This window comes from Paramisgurnus dabryanus, chromosome 14 (assembly GCF_030506205.2).
Source record: "Paramisgurnus dabryanus chromosome 14, PD_genome_1.1, whole genome shotgun sequence".
In the NCBI taxonomy this organism is placed as follows: Eukaryota; Metazoa; Chordata; class Actinopteri; order Cypriniformes; family Cobitidae; genus Paramisgurnus; species Paramisgurnus dabryanus.
Window position 1 is genome coordinate 19,323,631 of NC_133350.1, and position 20,407 is coordinate 19,344,037.

The 20,407-nt window shown below is 36.2% G+C and overlaps 1 protein-coding gene across 14 annotated transcripts in view; it reads right to left on the reverse strand.

Annotated features, from left to right (window-relative positions):
- cadpsa (Ca2+-dependent activator protein for secretion a) overlaps nucleotides 1-20,407 on the reverse strand; it is a 157,830-nt gene that overhangs the window by 73,378 nt on the left and 64,045 nt on the right. For all 14 annotated transcript variants that reach the window (XM_073811878.1, XM_065241449.2, XM_065241448.2 and 11 more), the window contains exons 8-11: nucleotides 10,341-10,452; nucleotides 8,222-8,358; nucleotides 6,375-6,441; nucleotides 2,506-2,614 (exon numbers count right to left, since the gene is read on the reverse strand). In XM_073811878.1, coding sequence (XP_073667979.1) covers nucleotides 2,506-2,614; nucleotides 6,375-6,441; nucleotides 8,222-8,358; nucleotides 10,341-10,452 — 425 coding nt within the window. The remainder of the gene's footprint in view (nucleotides 1-2,505; nucleotides 2,615-6,374; nucleotides 6,442-8,221; nucleotides 8,359-10,340; nucleotides 10,453-20,407) is intronic.

A 20,407-nucleotide genomic window follows, 5' to 3' on the forward strand; every position in this document is an offset into this window, starting at 1 on the left:
TTTTGTAGATTTTCTAACGCAAATATATCAAAACATTTATTTTGTAAGTGGATGCAGTGCTTACGACTTCATTTGCACATCTTTAAAAGGGATTTTCTCAATATTTTGATTTCTTTTCCACCCTCAACATATAGATTTTTAAATAGTTGTACCTCAGCCAAATATTGTCATATACTAACAAACCATACATCAATGGAAAGCTTATTTATTCAAATGTCAGATAATGTATACGTCTCAATTACAAAAAATTTGACTGTTTTTGTGATGCAGGTTCACATTGGCTACTGTGCAAAAGTCTTAGGCCCCCACCACCAGACTTGTTGTTTTAGAAGTTTTAATGTTCATCCTTTTATTTCGATCTATTTTATTAAGATACTTACAAACAGAAAAAACAGGAAATATGTACAAAAAAATAAAATGGCTAAATGTCTTCTTTAGGCATCGTCTGTGTTAAGCGTGACCTCTCTTGGCACTAAACACATCTTGAGCGTTTTTGAGCAGAATTAAGTAAAAAGGCTAATTTTTTTAATGTTAGAAATTAGGATTTAATTTTATTTAGGTTTAAGACATCCTGCAGTTTCCTGCTATTGCTCAAGTGGAAGGGGAGTTTACCCTAAAAACTTGACACATCAGTTTACATTTGCTTTTTATACTACACACACATTTCCTGTATTTTCTGATTGTATTCTATTAACGAGACTGAGAAACAATTATATATGATCACTATAACATTGCAAAAACAACAAATCTAATTCTGGCATGGTGGCCTAAGACTTTTGCATGTATATGATGGTACTGTCAGGACCCGTCTGAATCATGTGTTAAATCAGATCTAGTCTTTGTGTTCGGGGTCCTGGCAGTACCATGTTTTATGTGGGAGATGCGTGGTTTTAGTATTGAATTATTCTGACCACGCATTTCCCGGGTCTCGTCACTTTTTACCCGCTCCCTTACTACTGTTTTTTGTGCAATAGATTCCTATTTTTGTTACGTCTGCATTTGGGCTCTTTTCCTTGTTAAATCCTTTACAGGTACTGTATACATTAATATAACTTACTGTATGGCTATTGTTAAAGGGACAGTTCACCCAAAAATGAAAATTCTGTCATAATTTTCTCACTTTCATGTTGTTACAAACCTGCATACATTTCTTTGTTCTGATGAACACAAAGGAAGATATTTCAAGTAATGTTTGTAACCAAAGCATTCATGGACCCCGTTCACTTCCATAGTATTCTTTTTCCTACTATGAAAGTGAATGGGGTCCACGAACGGTTTGACTACAAACATTTCTCAAAATATCTTCCTTTGTGTTCATCAGAACAAAGAAATGTATGCAGGTTTGTAACAACATGAAAGTGAGAAAATTATGACAGAATTTTCATTTTTGGGTGAACTATCCCTCTAATAAATTAATTTAACTTTTTAAACTGTAACTAACTTTTGTTGGCATGACCTAGCTAGGTAATTCAATGGTAAAATAATGTATTGGACTGGACTGGAAGTACTTTTGAAATGAAATACTTTTCACATGTGTAATGTTATTATAATATTGAGTGGATCTCTATTATTGTGTGACAATCCTTATAATTATTTGTGTGAGATGACATATTGACTTGCATTTATGTAACATTTAAAGGGGCAATGGCATGAAAATCTGACTTTTTCAATGTTTAAGTGCTATGATTGGTTCCCAAGTGCTTCTATCAACCTAGAAAATGTAAAAAAAAGATCAACCCAGTAACTTAGTTTTGGTAAACCATTCACGACAAGCACATAAAAAATAGGTAGTTGAAATTTGGCTCTCCTTATGATGTCATAAGGAGCTCTTATAATAATACCGCCGCTTAATCTGCACTATCCAACCACAGCACTGCCATTTAGTGCAGAGTAAAAGAGAGAGAAAATAATTCACAGCACAATTGAGTTTCAATTTCAACAAACCACCATCATTGTGATCAGTGTTTGCATTTCATCCGCTCATTTGCATTTTAAAGGACACACCCAAAACAGCACATTTTTGCACACCGCTACAAAATGCTATAATAAATTATTGATATGGTATTTTGAGCTAAAACGTCACATATGTGCTCTAGGGATCCCAAAGATTTATTTGACATCTTAAAAAAAGTCTTGTGAAATGGCCCCTTTAAGATACTGTAAATGCAAACACAAACACACTTAAGCATCATGAAACACTTTTCACCCCGTTTAATTTCTCTGATGCTGCATTGTAGTTTTTCAATAACCAGTGCATGTTTTATGCAAGATTCAGATGATTTAATTTAAAGATAATTGGCCTTAACTAGTTAATATTAATGAAATGTGTCACCTTTCCCCTGCACTGAAACTGGTTTAAAGAATAGAAACACATGCCACCTGCTGGTCTAACAACTACCTGTGTGCAGGTCAGCAGGATTAAATGTGCTGGTAGATTTCAATATAAGCAAAATTAGAAAGTATTGTGATGTCATTGCTTGTAACATTCTGATTGGCTGCAGATACCTGGTTGAGGGTCGGTGTAATCCACAGTGTATCCGTCCAGTTGGAGAAGTTCAACAGGTTCTGCTTTCTTCTCTCTGTAGCTACACATGGCAAAGGTATACTGGCTCACCTAGAGATAAAATTGAGATACAGTAAATACTCAGGCTCTTATGCATATGTTGGGGATGTTATATTTATTCCTTTTTTATACTAATAATATTTTTCATACCTATATCCCTCCATAAACCAAACCTATCCCTCACAAAAACACGCAATCATAGATCGCAAACCATCTTGATATGCTTTATATATCCCGCAGCCCTATTATTTATAAATATTATTTAATATTATGTCATCTCAACAAAGTAGCCAAACCTGACCCACAAACACTCAAATACACATAAATCATTTCATTTCTTTAAACTGTGCTTCATCAGGAAATGTAAGGAAGAAATCCAAACTGAAAAGTCCACATAAGATCAAATTTAAGGATGCTCAGAAGGAGACTGTCTTGATCAGTGGCTGGGTGCGTTTGGGTTTTGTCCTGTCAATCAAACATTACAGTCTGAGGAGTGGAACGACAGACTGTCAGCCTGGATGTGAGTCGTACAGCTAGGTGCCAGTCATACGCACATAATACACACACAGACATAAAGGCATCCACGCTCTCACACATCACACACACATAGACACACTGCTGTCAACCCTTTCTCCGTCATAGCGAGGCTCCGTCCTCAGCATTACACCAATCCAGTGCCTCCATCACATCTGCTGAAAGTGGCAGCCCTCTTTCACTCTGCGGAGAGATGCATCTTCGAGTGACATGATAAATTCAATGTCATGTGTGTGACGGGCACTCGGGCTTGCTCCGGGGCCCCGTTCTGGCTTGGTGGCACCCAGGTGCCTTCGGGACTCCACTGGGGCCCACACCCCCCCATACACACACACACACTCGTCCATCAACCCGCTTTCTAACACACTCGTGCGCGAAAGTTTGGCCCTGTCAAAAGCTAGAGAAGCATTATGATAAATCACTCGCTCACCGTGTAGCTGGTGGGGCCATTGACCCGCTGTCAAACCGACAGTTAAAGGATTTTAAATGACTTTTCTTTTCTGATTACCCCTGCGTGCTTTTGCTCTTTTAAATAACCTTGTTATTGTTGATGCTCTGCAAATCACACCGAGAGAGACATGCTGGTGCAAATCGATGAGGGCTGGATGCAAATATAAAGCAAAATGCCAGATAGTCGCGCCGCACACCGCCCCAGCCCCTCCAGGTCACTTCAACGCATTACCATATTCAGATGCGTAAGACCGCATGCTTGAGCCAGAGTAGCGGAGACGAGACGAAGAAAGCACAGAACGTCTGCCCGCTGTTTTGTCACATTGCCTACCAACCGTAAAATAATTAGACTTCACTTTGAATCATAATGCTGGGCCTTATGCTTGCAATTTAAAGAGAGAGAAGGAATGGGCGAGCTCAGAGGCACAAAACACAAGATTTGGTGGTTTATATGGTAGATGCATAGAGGATATATCTGTACTGTGCTATTTTTACAAGAGTTAAATACTAAAGAGATGGAAATGACCAATTATTTCCTCTATCAAACTAAATGGTGTTCACGGTGTGATAATTAACCATGAATATAGCACTGCTGAACTCACATTCACTCTGTAACACAAACCTCACATTAAACGCAGTGCCATTTATATAGAAATAAGTGTCAATCAAACGTCTGTCACTTGATATAAATAAAACTGCACAAATAGAGAAATAATTAATTCACATTAATTATAGTAGTATAATAATGATATTGTGGTAACACTTTACATTAGTTAACATGAACTAATAAATGAACTGCACTTATACAGCATTTATTATTCTTTGTTAATGTTCATTTCAACAATTACTAATACTTTTATTAAAATCTTGTTAAAGTTAATGCACAGCTTTATTTCTATTAACTAACATTAACAAAGATTAATAAATACTGTAACAAATGTATTGCTCATGTTTTTTTCATGTTATTTAATACATCAACTAATGTTAAGGTGTTACCGATATTGTCAATACATATAATGTCCTTTTTTGATAATAGCAAGGAAATTGCAGTAACAATTTACAATAGGGTTACATTTGTTAACATTAGTAAATGCATTAGCTAACATGAACTAACAAAAAACAATAAAGTATTTATTAAAGAAGTAGAGCAATTTCATGCAAATGTCAACATTGCCATAAAAACATTTTTAAGCAAATATTTTAAAGCATATTGATATCTCAGATGTCAATATTTGGTGTTGTAAAAACGAATGCGAAGTTTACGTTTTTATGTAAATTATTTGAACAGAAAATTATTTCAGAATAACAGAAAAATGTCACATCCATAACAATGTTTTTTTTTCTCATAAATGCACACATGAAAATTATTTTAAATGAATTATTATGTTATTATTTATTATTATTGCTTTTGATTTTGTGCGTTTTATTCACAGAATTCCTCCAAAGCATGCTGTCTCCCAAAAACTCCATAACTCATAATTTCTGGACTCTATCATTAGAGGCTAATGAAAACATAAGCAGATGGTAATGTTTCAATATATTGGTATAATAAATACATTATCTGAGAAATTATATTTTAAATTTTGACTGAAAATGAAACCCATAACACTGAAATGGCTCAGTGAATTAATAAAGTCATTTTTTTTACATTAACTAATGCACAATGAACTAACATGAATAATTGTATTGGCATTAACTAATAGTATTACAGATTAAATAAAGTTGAAAAATTATATTACTCATTGTTAGTTCAAGCAGGGACGGCCTATCCTACAGGCGATACGGGCTGTCGCCTGGGGCCCCTCCTAATCAGGGGGTCCACATGAGTCCGCAACACATCGTAAGTACTTGTCTTACAGTATACTCATGGAGTCAGAAGCAACAAGGCTTACTACGCGCACAGATACCTAATTATTTAACAAAAAATACCAGAAACCAGCGTGAACAAAGCGCATGACAGTTTGGAGAACTGTCACTCTTTAACCCTTGCTAATTTAATGCAAAGGAAGCCACTGCACAATGCATGCTGCAATTTATTGTATATAAACCTTTTTAATCTGCTCCAAACCATTCAGGAGCCCCATTCACTTCTATAGTATTCTTTTTATTACTATTGAAGTCAATGGGGCTCATGATCGGTTTGGTTACAAACATTCCTCAAAATATCTTCCGTTGTGTTCGTCAGAACAAAGTAATTTATACAGAAAATAAAATAATTTTTGACAGAAAATTTTATTTTTGATGAACTACCCCTTAGGTTATATTGACGATTACAAAACCAGGATAGAAACTGATGGAAGCATAAACACAACATAAAACAACTAAAACACAAAAAGCGCATTCTGGCATATTTTCTTGCCCAGACTGACATTGTAAACACAAACAGGGCATGGTGAAATGTTTTTCGCTCGCATGCACATGGACCCACGCTGACACACGAGCAGATGAACACTAAGGTAAATAAATAATGTCAGTGTATTGACTTTTGTTTGTCACTTGCTGTAGCTGTAGCTGCGAGCGACTGGTGGGTGTGTGATGTGGGCTCTTTTAGCTGCGAGTGCCGGTCCTTTACTAAGTCAGGCGGCCTGTCAACTTTTTGCTCTCAGACATGTTACAATCCACCATAGACAAGCTGACTGAAGCTCACACAAAGGGGACAGAAATAAAAAAGGCTCCATCAAAGTACCTGACACACCGCTGTAGTGCTCGATCAGAATGTGTACTGACTTAGACACGCAGAACGGAAATGAAAATGCACAGCACTTGTGATCAAAAATCTGAATCGGTAGGGGAGGACATAGTGACACTGAGGTGACAAAGCGCATACCTGCACCAAGACGAAAAATCTCTTCTTCCATCTTTTCCACAGGTTTTTTCCGATTGCCCAAAGGTATCTGTGAACAGACGCAGAGCAGGTGTTGCATCCTAGTGTCAAGATATAGTATGTTGGATGTGTTTATCCTAATTTGAGTGATAAAGGGCAACTATTGTCTTTCCTTCTGATTTTCACTCACAGTATGATGCATATAGGGGAAATTATATCCGATATATTACAGTTCACTTTAATTATTTAAATACATAATTTAACAATGTATGACATTTACATGCGCTCTTGCAAGATATGTGTATATTATATATTTACAAAAAGTGTATAAAACAAAAAAATGAATACTTTATAAAAGCTAAGACAGGTACTGTTGTTAAATTATTTAGGGAGGAAACATATAATCTATTCAGAAGGTACAAAAAAACTAAATAATAATTGTAGGAAAAGCCAACAGGAACACTGTTTTCTTGACTTAGACTAAATAAATAAATAAACCTTGATGACCTGCTACTAAATCTATAATACAAATATGGAGAAATATGAGTTTTTCATCAGCAAGAAAGCAAGTCTGAAGACAACCAAATGGAAATGTATTTTTTTAAATGCAGGCATACTGCCACCTAATGGTAAAAATATTAAACACATGAATTGAGCAGTAAACTGGTCCTGTGTGTGATGCACAGTGGGAGAACTTGCACAGTCAGAGACTATCATGTCTGCTGAGTAACAAACATTAAAACGTACAATATTAGTATGTTTTATCAGTTTTATTTTAACTTATTTAACTAATTTTTACCTCATTTAGCCCACCTAGTTTTTTTATTATTATTATTTAATAACAATTTCCCAAATTAACCAAAGAGAAACTATTGCCAATGGAGTTACAAAAACTAATTCAAAAACGTATTGTTTTATCAGTTTTATTTTAACTTAACTAATTTTTACCTCATTTAGCCCACCTAGTTTTTTATAATTATTATTTAATAACAATTTCTCAAATTAACCACATAGAAACTATTGCCAATGGAGTTACAAAAACTAATTCAAAAACTTATTTATAAATGTTCGTATTTCTTCTGTTTAATTAATTGGAATTCTGCTAGACAAAATAAATTTTACCTTTAGCAAATATGTGACACTGGACCCCAAAACCTGTCATACATCATCCGAAAGCTAAGTTAAAAAGCTTTCCATTGATCTATGGTTTGTTAGGATAAGGCAATATTTGGCCGAGACACAACTATTTGAAAATCTGGAATCTGAGGGTGCAAACATTTTTTTTTCCAATTAAGGTCCTAGTGACACTCATGATAAATACATTTCTGATATATTTACAGTAGTAAATTTACAAATTATCTTCATGCAACATGATCTTTACTTATTATCCTATTGTTTTTTGGCATAATTCTATCATTTTGACCCATATAATGTATTGTTGGTTATTGCTAAAAATATACATATGTGACTTATGAATGGTTTTTTGGTCCAGGGTCACATACTGTATGTGTAAGATGTTTCTTCCTTACACATTCATACACAAATGTCTGTCTAAAGCATAAAACTATTACATTTATCTTCACATAGTTTTAAAGAGACATTGAATGGCAACAGTATGTTATAGGTTTTGTATTATTGTTAAAACCATACTAGTTTACTTGCAAAAGAAGCTAAAAAAATCACATTGGCATTAAGGTATTAAAATATACACATGCACTGTAATTTGTAAAGTAGTTTCAAAAACTTCACTGTATGCCTGCAGTTAAATGCATTACTTTGTCCACTAGATGGACCCATAGGATCAGAAGTATTTAGGCTAGATCAGAAATGAAAACACAGATTTTGCTTACCCACAGTGCTTCATGTTCTGTGGTTTGTCCATACGAACAGCCAGTTTAATCTTCAAGTCATCTGGGCATCCTTTAGCAACAGTCATCTTATGGAGCTCACACTGTTTGGGACTGTTTGGTGTGGGGTGTAATACAACCTGGAATCACATCGGCACAGATAACAGAAAACTATTATATTTCCAATATTGTTGTTAGTAATAAATGCAGCATTGTGCTACATTTGAAATACAACATACATTACATGTGTATAAACACACACAAACATCTGAGATGACATTAAGGGGTGGTTTTCCAGACAGGGCTTAGTCCAAGTCCAAGACTAAAATGCATAGTTGAGCCTCCTTAAATTTTTTTTATTGTACTGACATTTCTTAACATCAGTGCCATTGTTTTGTTTCAAGATGTACACCGGTTCTGTTTTTTATGTTTGTTTGTAAAAACTACTCTAAAGTATAACCTAATCTAAAATCGGTCCAGGAACTAAAAAGTCCTAAAAGCCTTATTTAAAATGGGAACTTTGTTTAAAAAAACAATGTTAAAAAAAAAAAGGTAAAAAAATATAAAGTCTTTAAAAAGTATTTAAAGACTATGCTATTAAACAACTAATCATATTTGTGACATTGGCAATGTTAACTATGTAAGACCAGATCCATTACAATGCACAGGATGTAGTGTGCAGTACATAATGCCATTAAAGCGAAAGGGGGACATGCCAAAAACTGATGTAAATTGATGTAAATTTGTTTAACTACACTGTAAAAAGTAAAAGCTGGATCAACAAAACAAAAAAAATACTTCAATTGGTAATGCGTAAAATACAGATTTTTTTTCAACTCAAATTTTCTCACTTAAGTACAAAAAAAATAAGTTGATAAAGCTTTTAAGGTGTTACCAACTGAAGTAATTTTTTAATTGTTTTCAACTTAAAATTTTCACTTAAAGTGAGAAAATTTAAGTTGATAAAACTTTTTTTAAGTTTACCAATTGAAGTAATTATTTAAGTAGATCCAACTTAAGTAGATCCTTAATAATATACCTGACATCAGCACCCTATAAGTGCCCAAATGTATGTTTTTAAAACAGGCATGTTTGTTAGAAAGATATTAAAATGTGTGTGTGCGTGCAAAAAAATGATTCATTGGATTAACTCAATAAAATTGTGGGCAGGATTTGCATCCAATATGGATGTGTACCCCTAACTCATAAATATAAAACTGTTTTACACCATAAAAATATATTGAGTTAGTTCAACTCAATTTAAAGTAAATAGCAATACTCAATTAGTCGCCTCAACTCAATTTAGTGTAGTCTGAATGACTCGATTTAGCGTAGTTTGAATAACACAATGTAGTGTAGTCTGAATAACTCAATTCTGTTATTTTATATAAAAAAAATTATATCATACTAATTAGCATAAGCACATGTTAACATGCTAATAATAATAACATATGATACTTTGGATGAGCATGTGAGAAGAGACTGATCTCCAAACAGGCATTAACACAATTAGTGCTCATTGAGAGACATGTTACATCCACAACCTAATCACAAGTGCCACTCTTCTGCACAATGGTAACCAAACAATTTGAAAAAATATAACACAAACGCTTCCAAATCAATAAGATAAACGGACATTAAACACTATTAAGTCTTTCTCTTTACCTAAAAATGCATAAAATAACAATTAATTAAACAAATTACTCTCCAAAAGCAGTTGCATGCAAAGCATGCTGGGAAATTCTTTTTCCAGAACCCAAACTCAAACTAATTGTGTTAACGCAATTAAAAAGAAATCAATACATTATAATACATATTCATTTTGTGTTAGATTAATTAAATATATATATACTTATTGCTCTTAATGAGGTATTTTAAATTATTGAACACAATTTTAATGTGTCATTTCTAAGAAGGGCTTGAATCATTTTTTTGAGTGGAGAGAGATAGCAGATATATGCCTCATTGACTCAGCAGTGGATCAAATCCATTATAACAGCTGCGCACATGGGGGGCTGCTCAATTTGCAAAATCATATTAGTGCTGATCACCTCCCGATGGCAGAACAGAGCTCTGCTGGGTGAGTTTGGGTTAGTATGAGCTATGATGGACTGTCACTTACACGTCCCAGCTCTTTGTCCTCCAGTGCCAGGACTCCTGTACTCTCGGTGAAAAGTTTCACTTTCACTCCTGGAAGAGGGTGAGTGGTGGTGAAGTCTCCTTGAGTTCCCCAACTAAAAAGACAGAGAGAGTTTAAAAGCATTTTCTTGACAGTCTGCTGACAAATCAAAAACATTTTATGTCGTTTACCTTCACAAGTAGACCACATTAGCAATGCAGAAGTTCATACAGTAGGTTCCAACCCAGGGAACACATTTACTGATAAAAATGTATACATTGTAATGCACTGTACTGCAAGTCACTTTGGATAAAAGCATCTGCCAAATGCATTATTGAATTGAACTTTAAATTATATTACGCATCAGTATGTGTGTTCTCTGAGATCAAACCCATGACATTTTCATTGTTAACGCAATTATCTACTAACTAAGCTTCCGAAACATATTCAAATTTGTCTATATTGCAAAAAAATCTCTTTTTGAGCCATGTCTTTAGGTAGCCATACACATGCTATACATACATTAAGCTGTAGTGCACATGCAAGAGATTAAGGTTCGGGTCTGGCTTGCAACCACACCGCTATTCTTGCATCCTATTTTCCTTCTCTGTCTTCTGTTTACTTTCCCATTAAAATAAACACAAAGTGACATAAATAAAATCTAAATGGATCACCCACTGTTTTTGTGCAGAATGTCTGAACCGACAGGCATATTTGTTATTTTTAGATTTGTTGCTGTGCTTGAGTGACAATAGAGTGTGTGTGTTTGAGCTTGTGTGTTGACCTATGCGTTTTGATGTATGTGTGCACATGAAAGTACATGTGATGCACGTGTGTGTGTGCTGGTGTGTTGTGATCCCTTGAGATGAGGGGGGCAATCATCTGGCCACAGTGCACTGGGGGAACGGAGCGCAGTAAACGGGTCTCCATGGCAACCCCCTCTGAGCCTGAATCCCTTTAGAATGCCTGGGGTGAGGCTGAGGGTACATGGACTGTGTCTGCATGTATGTTTGTATGTTCAAACTGTTTGTTCACATCAGCATCTCGGGGGAGATGTCTGATGCATATTTGGCTAGCAGCATTGTAATGTGCTCTTTTGAAGTATAGAAGCACTTTTAGCAAGTGTGCTTTTAATAATCATAAAAAATCATTTTATGGGGACTTGCTGTGCGCTTACAGGCTCCAGGCACAGCACACATGCGAACTCTAGTTTAGTATCAGCAGCAGCTTATGTGAGATGATATATTTTTCAAACTCAATGGCATTGGTAACGCTGACCTTAGTTTTACGCTCACAAAACTATGGCTGGTTTAGTCAGAACTTGCTAAAAATAAAGTAAACAATGCATTTATGTGCTTGTGCATGTGAGTCTTTGGCTCTCTTACACAAACACACATGGGTAATTTCTCATTTATCCAATGAGTCATCGCTTTAAGACCATTTGAAAGCATTCATTTGAGGAAGAAGACATTCAGAGGCTCTGTGACGTTTAAGGAAATCAGTATCTAATTTTTGTCCCCTTTTTAATTCTAAAAAGAAAAACATGAGCAGTTCTGTCAAATAGACAGTTATTATTGAATAAAGAGATATTATACTCTCGTGCCCTCTTTTTATGCAACATGAACATTATAAATTAAGCATGTGTCAAATAAAACCATCATAAATCATATGCTTTTGTTACGTTCAGAAAGTGGCAGTCGCCATATCAATGTGTGTTGCCACAGATTGAGCAATACAGTATGTTTGTATTTATTTGCATATAAATGTATTTCTGTCTGGAAGGGTGCATCATACTAGTGCTCAAATGGCCTGTAGGTGGCAGTAGAGGAACTTACATTACTACATTCGAAGTACATTTACACATCTGGCAGACGCTTTCATCCAAAGCCACTTACAGAGCATTCAAGGTATAAAATTATCCCAGGACATAAATATTTTATGATGCCTAATGAGAAAATTATAACAGTCCTTCTAAACCTGAACATGCTCAAATGTGAAATACTCGCTTTGATCTTAATACAATTAATAAAACAACATTTGCCTCTATATAGTAGCGCCATTCCAAGCAAATGTAAACCTTATTATGAAAAGTTACGTTTTTATCCACACTGAAGTCTTAGATATTAATATTTGGTGGTTTAAATACCCATGCAGGGTTTTTTGTTTGTTTGTTTTTAAGCATTATTTTATAATTCTGCATAGTTAAGTGTACATTTCAGAACTGTCAGGTCCATAATGGAGAATGTCACATCCAGAACCCTTAAACTTATTTATATTAAAACACTATACACCACTTCAGTATAGTATGTGAGTTATGTAATCCAAAGTGCCTACAGCAACACTATTTTATACAACAGAGCAGAACCAGGATGGGTCACATATACAGTGAAGACCACTGCCATCTTTTCCAAAGACGTATATGATGCTGATAGTTTATCTTTAATACTTTATCGTGGCATTGAAAGCACATTAACTGGCTAAAGATTTTAAAGGGGGTCAACGGTATTTTGTGCATTTTAACTTATCACAATACAAAGTGTCAAAAAAGCAGTTGGACGTGTTACAAAGTAACCAGGATCACCAGGGTTCGTACAAGTTTCCGAAAGGTTTTTTCTGAAAACGGGTCCAGCTGACGCTTCAGGGGTAAGACATATTTATCATTTCTTTTTATGGGCACTACCCCCGGAAAAACATTCCGACACGTCAATCAGCGGGCAGGCATCACTTTGCACAACTGCTTTGTTTTTTATCAATACTCAACAAAAGCACGAAAGAAGAAGTGTGTTTTTGGATGTAAGGAGAAGAAAGCCAGCCTTATGGAAACAGTGGATATAGTTTGTTTATTTGAGGCATGGGCTGGGACAAAAAATCAGCCCTGTTATTTTGGACCAGACCAGCCCCTTATTCGATAACGCACACATTTTTGGTCTTTTTGGTCTCTTGAATGTGTATATCAACCATGACATAAAACAAGATTAACCTGAGGCTTTGACTCTCTGTTCTGTTTGTCAGATCTGAGGTTGAAGATCTTTCACCAAGTTTTATAAATCATTATTAATTTACTGGAAGCTACCAGAAATGATAAAATGTAACCAAAGGTGTGTAAAGACTTTGTTAATATGAGAAGGAAACACAGGTCTATTTATGGATACACTGTCACAAAATCTCTTTCTTGAAAAAAACCCCCATAAAAAAATCACACTAAAAAACGTTAGTAGCTTTAATAAGATTTTTAAAATCGTATTAACACAAACTTAACGTAGCCCTACATGTCATTTCATTACTTGTGATGACAGTTCTGCCTTCTCGTGAATTCTTCTATTCTAATTTAATCCACAACTTACAACACATATTCATACTTTATCTTATACTACATTTTTGTTTCTATTTGCTTGACTGACAGTCACTGCAGCAAGTGTTACATGGCAAATAATCTAAATGTCACTTTTAAATTAAAACGGCAAAATTGGCCTAAAGTTAAGTAGTTTGCATCTCTGGATTTGCTATCCATCTGTATTTAGTAAGAATGCATTTCTGTAATGCAGCTCTGAAACACTATGCAATCATGTGTTAAGCACCATACAAACGCTAGACTCCCGCCTTCTTTCATTTAATTGGTTGGAATTCTGCTTAGCTCTGTAATTTGATTGGCTAGAATTCACATTTGTCCTAACAAAAACTCAATTTCATTCATTTGATTGGTTAAAAATCTTGCTCGGTAGTGTAATTCAACTGGTTGGAAGTCGTTTCATTTTGATTTGTCAACATTTTAACACTGTAACTACGTCAGTGAAGAAAATAGCCTATGGGCAGCAGAGCGTGGGCTCTATTTTAACGATCTGAAACGCAAGTGCGAAGCGCAACGCGCAAGTGAGTTTGTGGGCGGATCTTGGGCGCTGTTGCTATTTTCCCGGCGTGAGAAATAACTCTTGCGCCGGGCGCAAATCAATAAGGGGTTGGTCTGAAGTAGGTTCATTATTCATAGGTGTGGTTTGGGCGTAACGTCAAATAAACCAATCAGAACGCTAGCCAACATTCCCTTTAAACGCAAGGGCGCAAGTTCCATGGCGGGTTGCTATTATTATGACGGATTTACCAGGCGCACGCCAGGAGCGGTTCACAGCCGAGGAGACCGACGTCCTTGTACGGGGGAATCCCACGCTTGCCAGCATAAATCGGGCACGCCGTGTAACGGGAGGTGGATCTGCCTCAGAACTTGACGCCAGCAGAGGACATCGCTGCGTCCACCCTCACCGCTGAAAGGGTTTGGGGGCTTTGAAATCGGACCCAAGAAACGCAAGCAAGGTCCAACCCCAAAGTACTCTTACAAATCAAGTTCATATACATTAAGGTTTCTTATGAAAACATTTTAACTATTATTTACATAAAATAAACGTAATACAGCCACACAACAAAGTTATGAAAATATTTTAATCGTTATTTGCATGAGAATAAATAAAAACTATCACCACAATGCTCACCACTATGATTCCCCTTATCTCGTGTATTAATATTTTTAAGTGTAACAATTTATGATTTGCAAAAATAACTGTTGCATCTGTGTAGATTAGATAAGCAAAGTGTATGCACGTTGTGCACGCTATACATTATGGTCAAGAATGCGCCCTTAAAATAGCATAATGAACCACGCGCAACGCGCCACTGACTTTAGACTAGTTTTTTTTGGTTAGTAGCGCAATTGTTTTTTGAAACTGCAAAATAGCATAAGAGATGGTTTGCGCCGCAACACGCCTCCTTTTTGCGCTGAACCGCCCAGGGAGCGCAAGTTCATTCCCTAGTTTGCTGACGTGCATCTGTGGAGGGAAAAACCCCGCTGTGCGCCGGCGCAAAATACGAATGATACATGCGTCACTGACAAAGTCAATTGCGCTGGGTGCAAGATACACTCTAAAAAAACAAACGGTGCTATATAGCACCAAAACAATTGCTTTGGATCGTAACGATAGAAGAACCATTTTAGTGCCATATAGCACCGGTGAAGAACCAGTGAAGCACCAGTGAAGCACCAGTGAAGCACCAGTGTAGAACCATATAGGGGCCATATAGCACCACATATGGTTCTACATAGCACTATATGGTTCTACACAGGTGCTTCACTGGTGCTTCACTGGTTCTTCACCGGTGCTATATGGCACTAAAAATGGTTCTTCTATCGTTACGATCCAAAGCAACTCTTGGGCTATGCATTACACCGGCAGGACCAAAGTAAAGGGGTTGATGCTTAACAATGTGATTGGGCCAGCCCAATGTCAATCGGGCCGCTGATCAACTGTCTATATTTATGCACTCTAAAAACAAACAGTGCTATATAGCACCAAAAGTGGTTCTTTGCTCGTAATCATAGAAGAACCGTTTTTAGTGCCATATAGCACCGGTGAAGCACCTGTGTAGAACCATATAGTGCTATGTAGAACCAAATGTGGTGCTATATGGCCCCTATATGGTTCTACACAGGTGCTTCACCGGTTCTTCATCGGTGCTATATGGCACTAAAAACGGTTCTTCTATGGTTACGATTCAAATCAACAGTTTTGGTGCTATATAGCACCGTTTGTTTTTTTAGAGTGTGGGCCGGTCAGAAACAATAATATATAGATTAAAAAAGTGTCGGATTTGGGACTGTCGGCCTAAATAGCTCTGCGGCCCACTGGGAAAATGCCCAGTATGCCAAATGGCCAGTCCACCCATGATCCGGGGTAGCAGCAGAGTTTGCTTGTTTGTTTGTTTAACTTGGTAAGTTAGATTTTTGTGTTCTGTTGTGTTATGCGTAAGTGCATATTATATAAACGACACATGTAGTGAATCATATCACTGTAAAAAATGCAGCTGGTTGCCAACTTACTGTAGAAGATACAGACTGAAAATGTTTCATGTTCATTTAAATGTGAACAAATTGTTGCCAGTAAATAACATAAATGTAAAATCTACAGTAAGTTACTGGCAGATAGTTGCCAGTAATACCCAGTAATACTGTAATTTCTACAGAAATGTATAACAAGATAAGTAATATTGTGTTGTATGTGCCGCATGACTCATGACTCGCTCCTCCCGCAGCTCGTAACTCCTCCTTCTGAATGTTTTCATACGTTATCAGAAAGAATCGGTTAAGCTAATCTGTCTTTTACAAATCTGTTAAACTAAAGACTCTTTGGAGATATAAGGAACTTAATACTACTCTATACAGTAGGTACTCAAGATTGATATCATATATGCAGAAACAGCTTTTGTTATGGGAGCTTACATTTTTTATTTAACATGTCATATCAGCAAGGCCGCGTTATCCTAATGGGCAACATGGGCTGTAGCCCAGGGCCCCGAACACTAGGGGGCCTCCGAGACAATTCTATTTTGAGTTTTTAAAAACATTTTGATTGACGTAATTATGCGTAAGTGCTACCTAGAGCAGAGGCCCCCAACAGGTCGCAAGAATGTTCTGAAAAAAATTGTATAATAGCTACGTAATAGCTTATGGGATATTTTGTCCTTTAAGAGCCGACAAATAACATCGATCATTTCCACTCTTGTACAAGGCCGCGGTCTCTCTGGGACCTTCAGCCCACCAGGAAAAATTATAAATGGAGTACTAGATTAAAACCTTGGATACTGTACATAATCTATGCAGACAGCATCCAAGACATAATCTATTAAAGACTTCTCCCTGTATTAATTTCGTGTAAGAAGGCTGTCTTTATTTCTTGTTTGTGTATGGATCGACTTTTTTCTTAGTTTAACTGTTGGATGGATGCATGAATAGCCATCTTCTGTGGTAAGTCCTTACATTAAAAAAATGTATATGCAAAAGCAAAGTTGTAAGATAAGGCAACATGCATGTTTATTCTGTTTCATGTTTATTTCGTTTCGTTTTGTATAGCCCTTTTCATTTTTTTATTTCTGCACCCGTTGCAACTGCAAGCAGCAGAGCAACCTGCCTTCGCTTTTTAAAAATAGTATGTGTTGATAATAAACGTTTAAACTAACATTGTAATATGCTGAAAATATTTATTTAAATAGTTGTTATTATAGGCAAGTGTTGATTTGAGAGATACATGTCGTCAACTTGCTGTCGGCCGCTAACCACTAGTTATCATAAAAACTTTAACAAACAAAAACTGCTCTAAAATGTAAATAAAAAAAGAAATATAACTATTTTGCAGTTTAAAACAAAACTGAACTGCTTTAATTGCTGCAAGAGTACAGCTGTACAAGCTGTGTAAGCAGTTATTTTTTGCTATTTCTGCGGATTTCTTTTGCAAAATCTATGCGGAATTTTGCAGAATGATTTAAAATGTTTTAAAACGATCCGAGAGAATGTGTGCTGTGAATTTTACAAAAATAAAATATTTTATAACATGTTATACATTTTATTAAAGGATTACGCTGAATTAAACTAGACCAACATGAACCAACAGATAATGGATAATGTGATTTCACGTCCATAGAGTTTTATATAATATACATATATTACTGTCTACAGTGTAACAGTAAAAAGAAAAGGCTTCTCATAATAAATATAGCGTATATAGCAAGATAATTTCATCAGTTTAACAACACAATGTATATATATTTATCTTGTAAACGGATTTGAAATAATAAATAATTGTCGCGTCACGTAGCAAGAGAGACGATAGAGATCTCATTAACTTCTCCGCAGTAAGTTTTATTTTTAAATTTAAGTTTTACATATTAAATAGACTATTAAAAAGTTTGTGCTGCTCTCATAAAAACCTCACTACAGACAGCACAGACTTCTACTCACAAACATACGCGATGCAGTAACTATAGGCCTATCTGCAGAAACAGATTCCTAATGGGGAGAATTAAAAAGTTCGGACTCGGGTCGGACTCGGGCTAAGAATTCTGGGCTCTACTACTTTTGCGTCAACTTGATTTTAATAATTTAAATGAGGAATTATATTTAAAGAAGAACAGACAGAAGCACTTTTAGTTGTGAGTTGCATTTAATAAATGTTATTGTCTGGGCTGTTTCTGATTGTAAAATTATTACTTGATAATATTGTTTAATTTTTTTAAATAATTTCAGCCTACTTTTGCGTCAACTTGATTTTAATGATTTAATTGAAGAATTCTCTTTAAAGAAGAGCAGAAAGAAGCACTTTTTGTTGTAAGTTTTATTAAATAAATGTTATTTTCTGGGCTATTTCTGATTGTAAAATTATTTGATAATATTGTTTAATTTATTTAAATAATTTTAGCCATTTAATGTTGCACATACGCTGTAAAAAACACTGGATTTACTACAAAATATAGACAGTGCATCGTTTTTGCATCCTCCTTTTTTAGTAAGTTTTACTAAAAAAAATTTCGCAATGGGGCACTTAGTAAATCCAGCCTTTATTTTTTTCAGTGTATATTGGGGGGGGGGGGGGGCTCAAACCAGCGTTAGCCCAGGGCCTCACAAAGGCTTAACCCGGCACTGCATATCAGTGACCTACAATCCTACAAACTAAAGCTATCCATTTTGCAATCGAAAGGCAGACTTCACTCTTTTAATGTTTTGCTTATTGCATTAGATAGAAAATTTGCTCATGGTAGTTCAAGTCCCCTGAATTATTTTCCATTTCGTTGCGCTCTTGTCTCTCTGTTTCTGAACACAGAACTTATGTGACCAATTGAAGGCTCATATTTTGTACTGTCTGTTTAAGCTTAATTCTTATTAAAGGGCCTGATTGAATGCATTGCAATAATTATGCTCAATTAACACATTCAATTCACCCCATTAAAGTTAACCAAACCAAAAGGTTTTCATTTTTGAATAGTTAGTCATACAACTTGATCTTTTTGACTTGAGCTGAAGTTCTTTTTCGCTTTCAACAAATGTAGAGCTTGATAAATGACCCACTGACAACAACCCTGTAATTTTCCTTTTTATAGTCTGGCTAAACGGGCAGGCACAGAAGTCCCGACGTCATCCTATCAGTCACTGTAACGCTTCTAAAACCTGCTGCCTGGAAAGCACATCCTCCAATATGGATCCAAAAACAGCACTAACCTGACTTTATCAGCCCACATGACGAAAGCCTATCAGCTTCCTCTAAACCCTACAGCAGGTGTACAACACAAGCCTTTCTTCTCATGCCTTTTTACTGTCACCTTGTTTCTCGCTCTCACACATATACCACATGTGCTTTGATTAAGGAGCTGTGTCAGGATCAGTGCTGACAGTCTTAAGGTGTCTGATCAAACAGGTACAGCCCAGCATGTCCACTAGCAGTTTCCCATCACTTCCGAGTGTTTCTTATGCATCCTCCTCACACAGCTCTACTCAGCCGGCCCAGCAGGCTTTTAGCAATACAGCAAGCCCAGGAGAAATGTGTGCCAAGCGTGTAAGTGTACATGTCAGTGTGAGAGCTAACTGATCCGGGCAATTGAGTATATATTCAGTGGGTAGGGAGTTTTTTATGTGTGTAAAGCTGAGTGACTGCATACCGTGCATTTACAATGTGGCATGAATTATATGACCTCTGCATTCTGCAAGTATGATGTTAAACATGACATCAAACGTCATGTTTATCAACTTATTTCAGTCCTCGGTCATGATTGTCAGGCGTTTCACATCATACATTTGTCATTGTCACGTTCTGACGTCCATATTTACACTCAAAATGTAAATAGCACAGCACAAACCCAAGCAAGCCCTCGTGTTGATGTTGCCGATGTTTTAGCCGGAGGACAAAATTAAAGTCTGGAGTGCCAGTTGCTAATGGGCAAAAGAGACACTGCTAATTTATCAGAATGAACTCATAAAGCCCCGTTCAGATCGCTAGCGACTAGCAGTAGCAGAGCGACATATTCATTTCAATGGAAGCTTGGCAATTTCCAGCATCACGAGCAACAGTGACAGTTGGCGACAGGAAGTGGACGTGTCAAGGGACGTGACAAAGTTGAGAAAAGTTTTACTTAATGCAAAAATAACCGACTTTCGAGAGCGACTACATATGACGGCGAAACAGCGGAGTTCACGTCATACGTCTATGCTAGCTACTGGAGTGGTTGGAACTCATTTGTACTAACATACAATTAACAGGGTT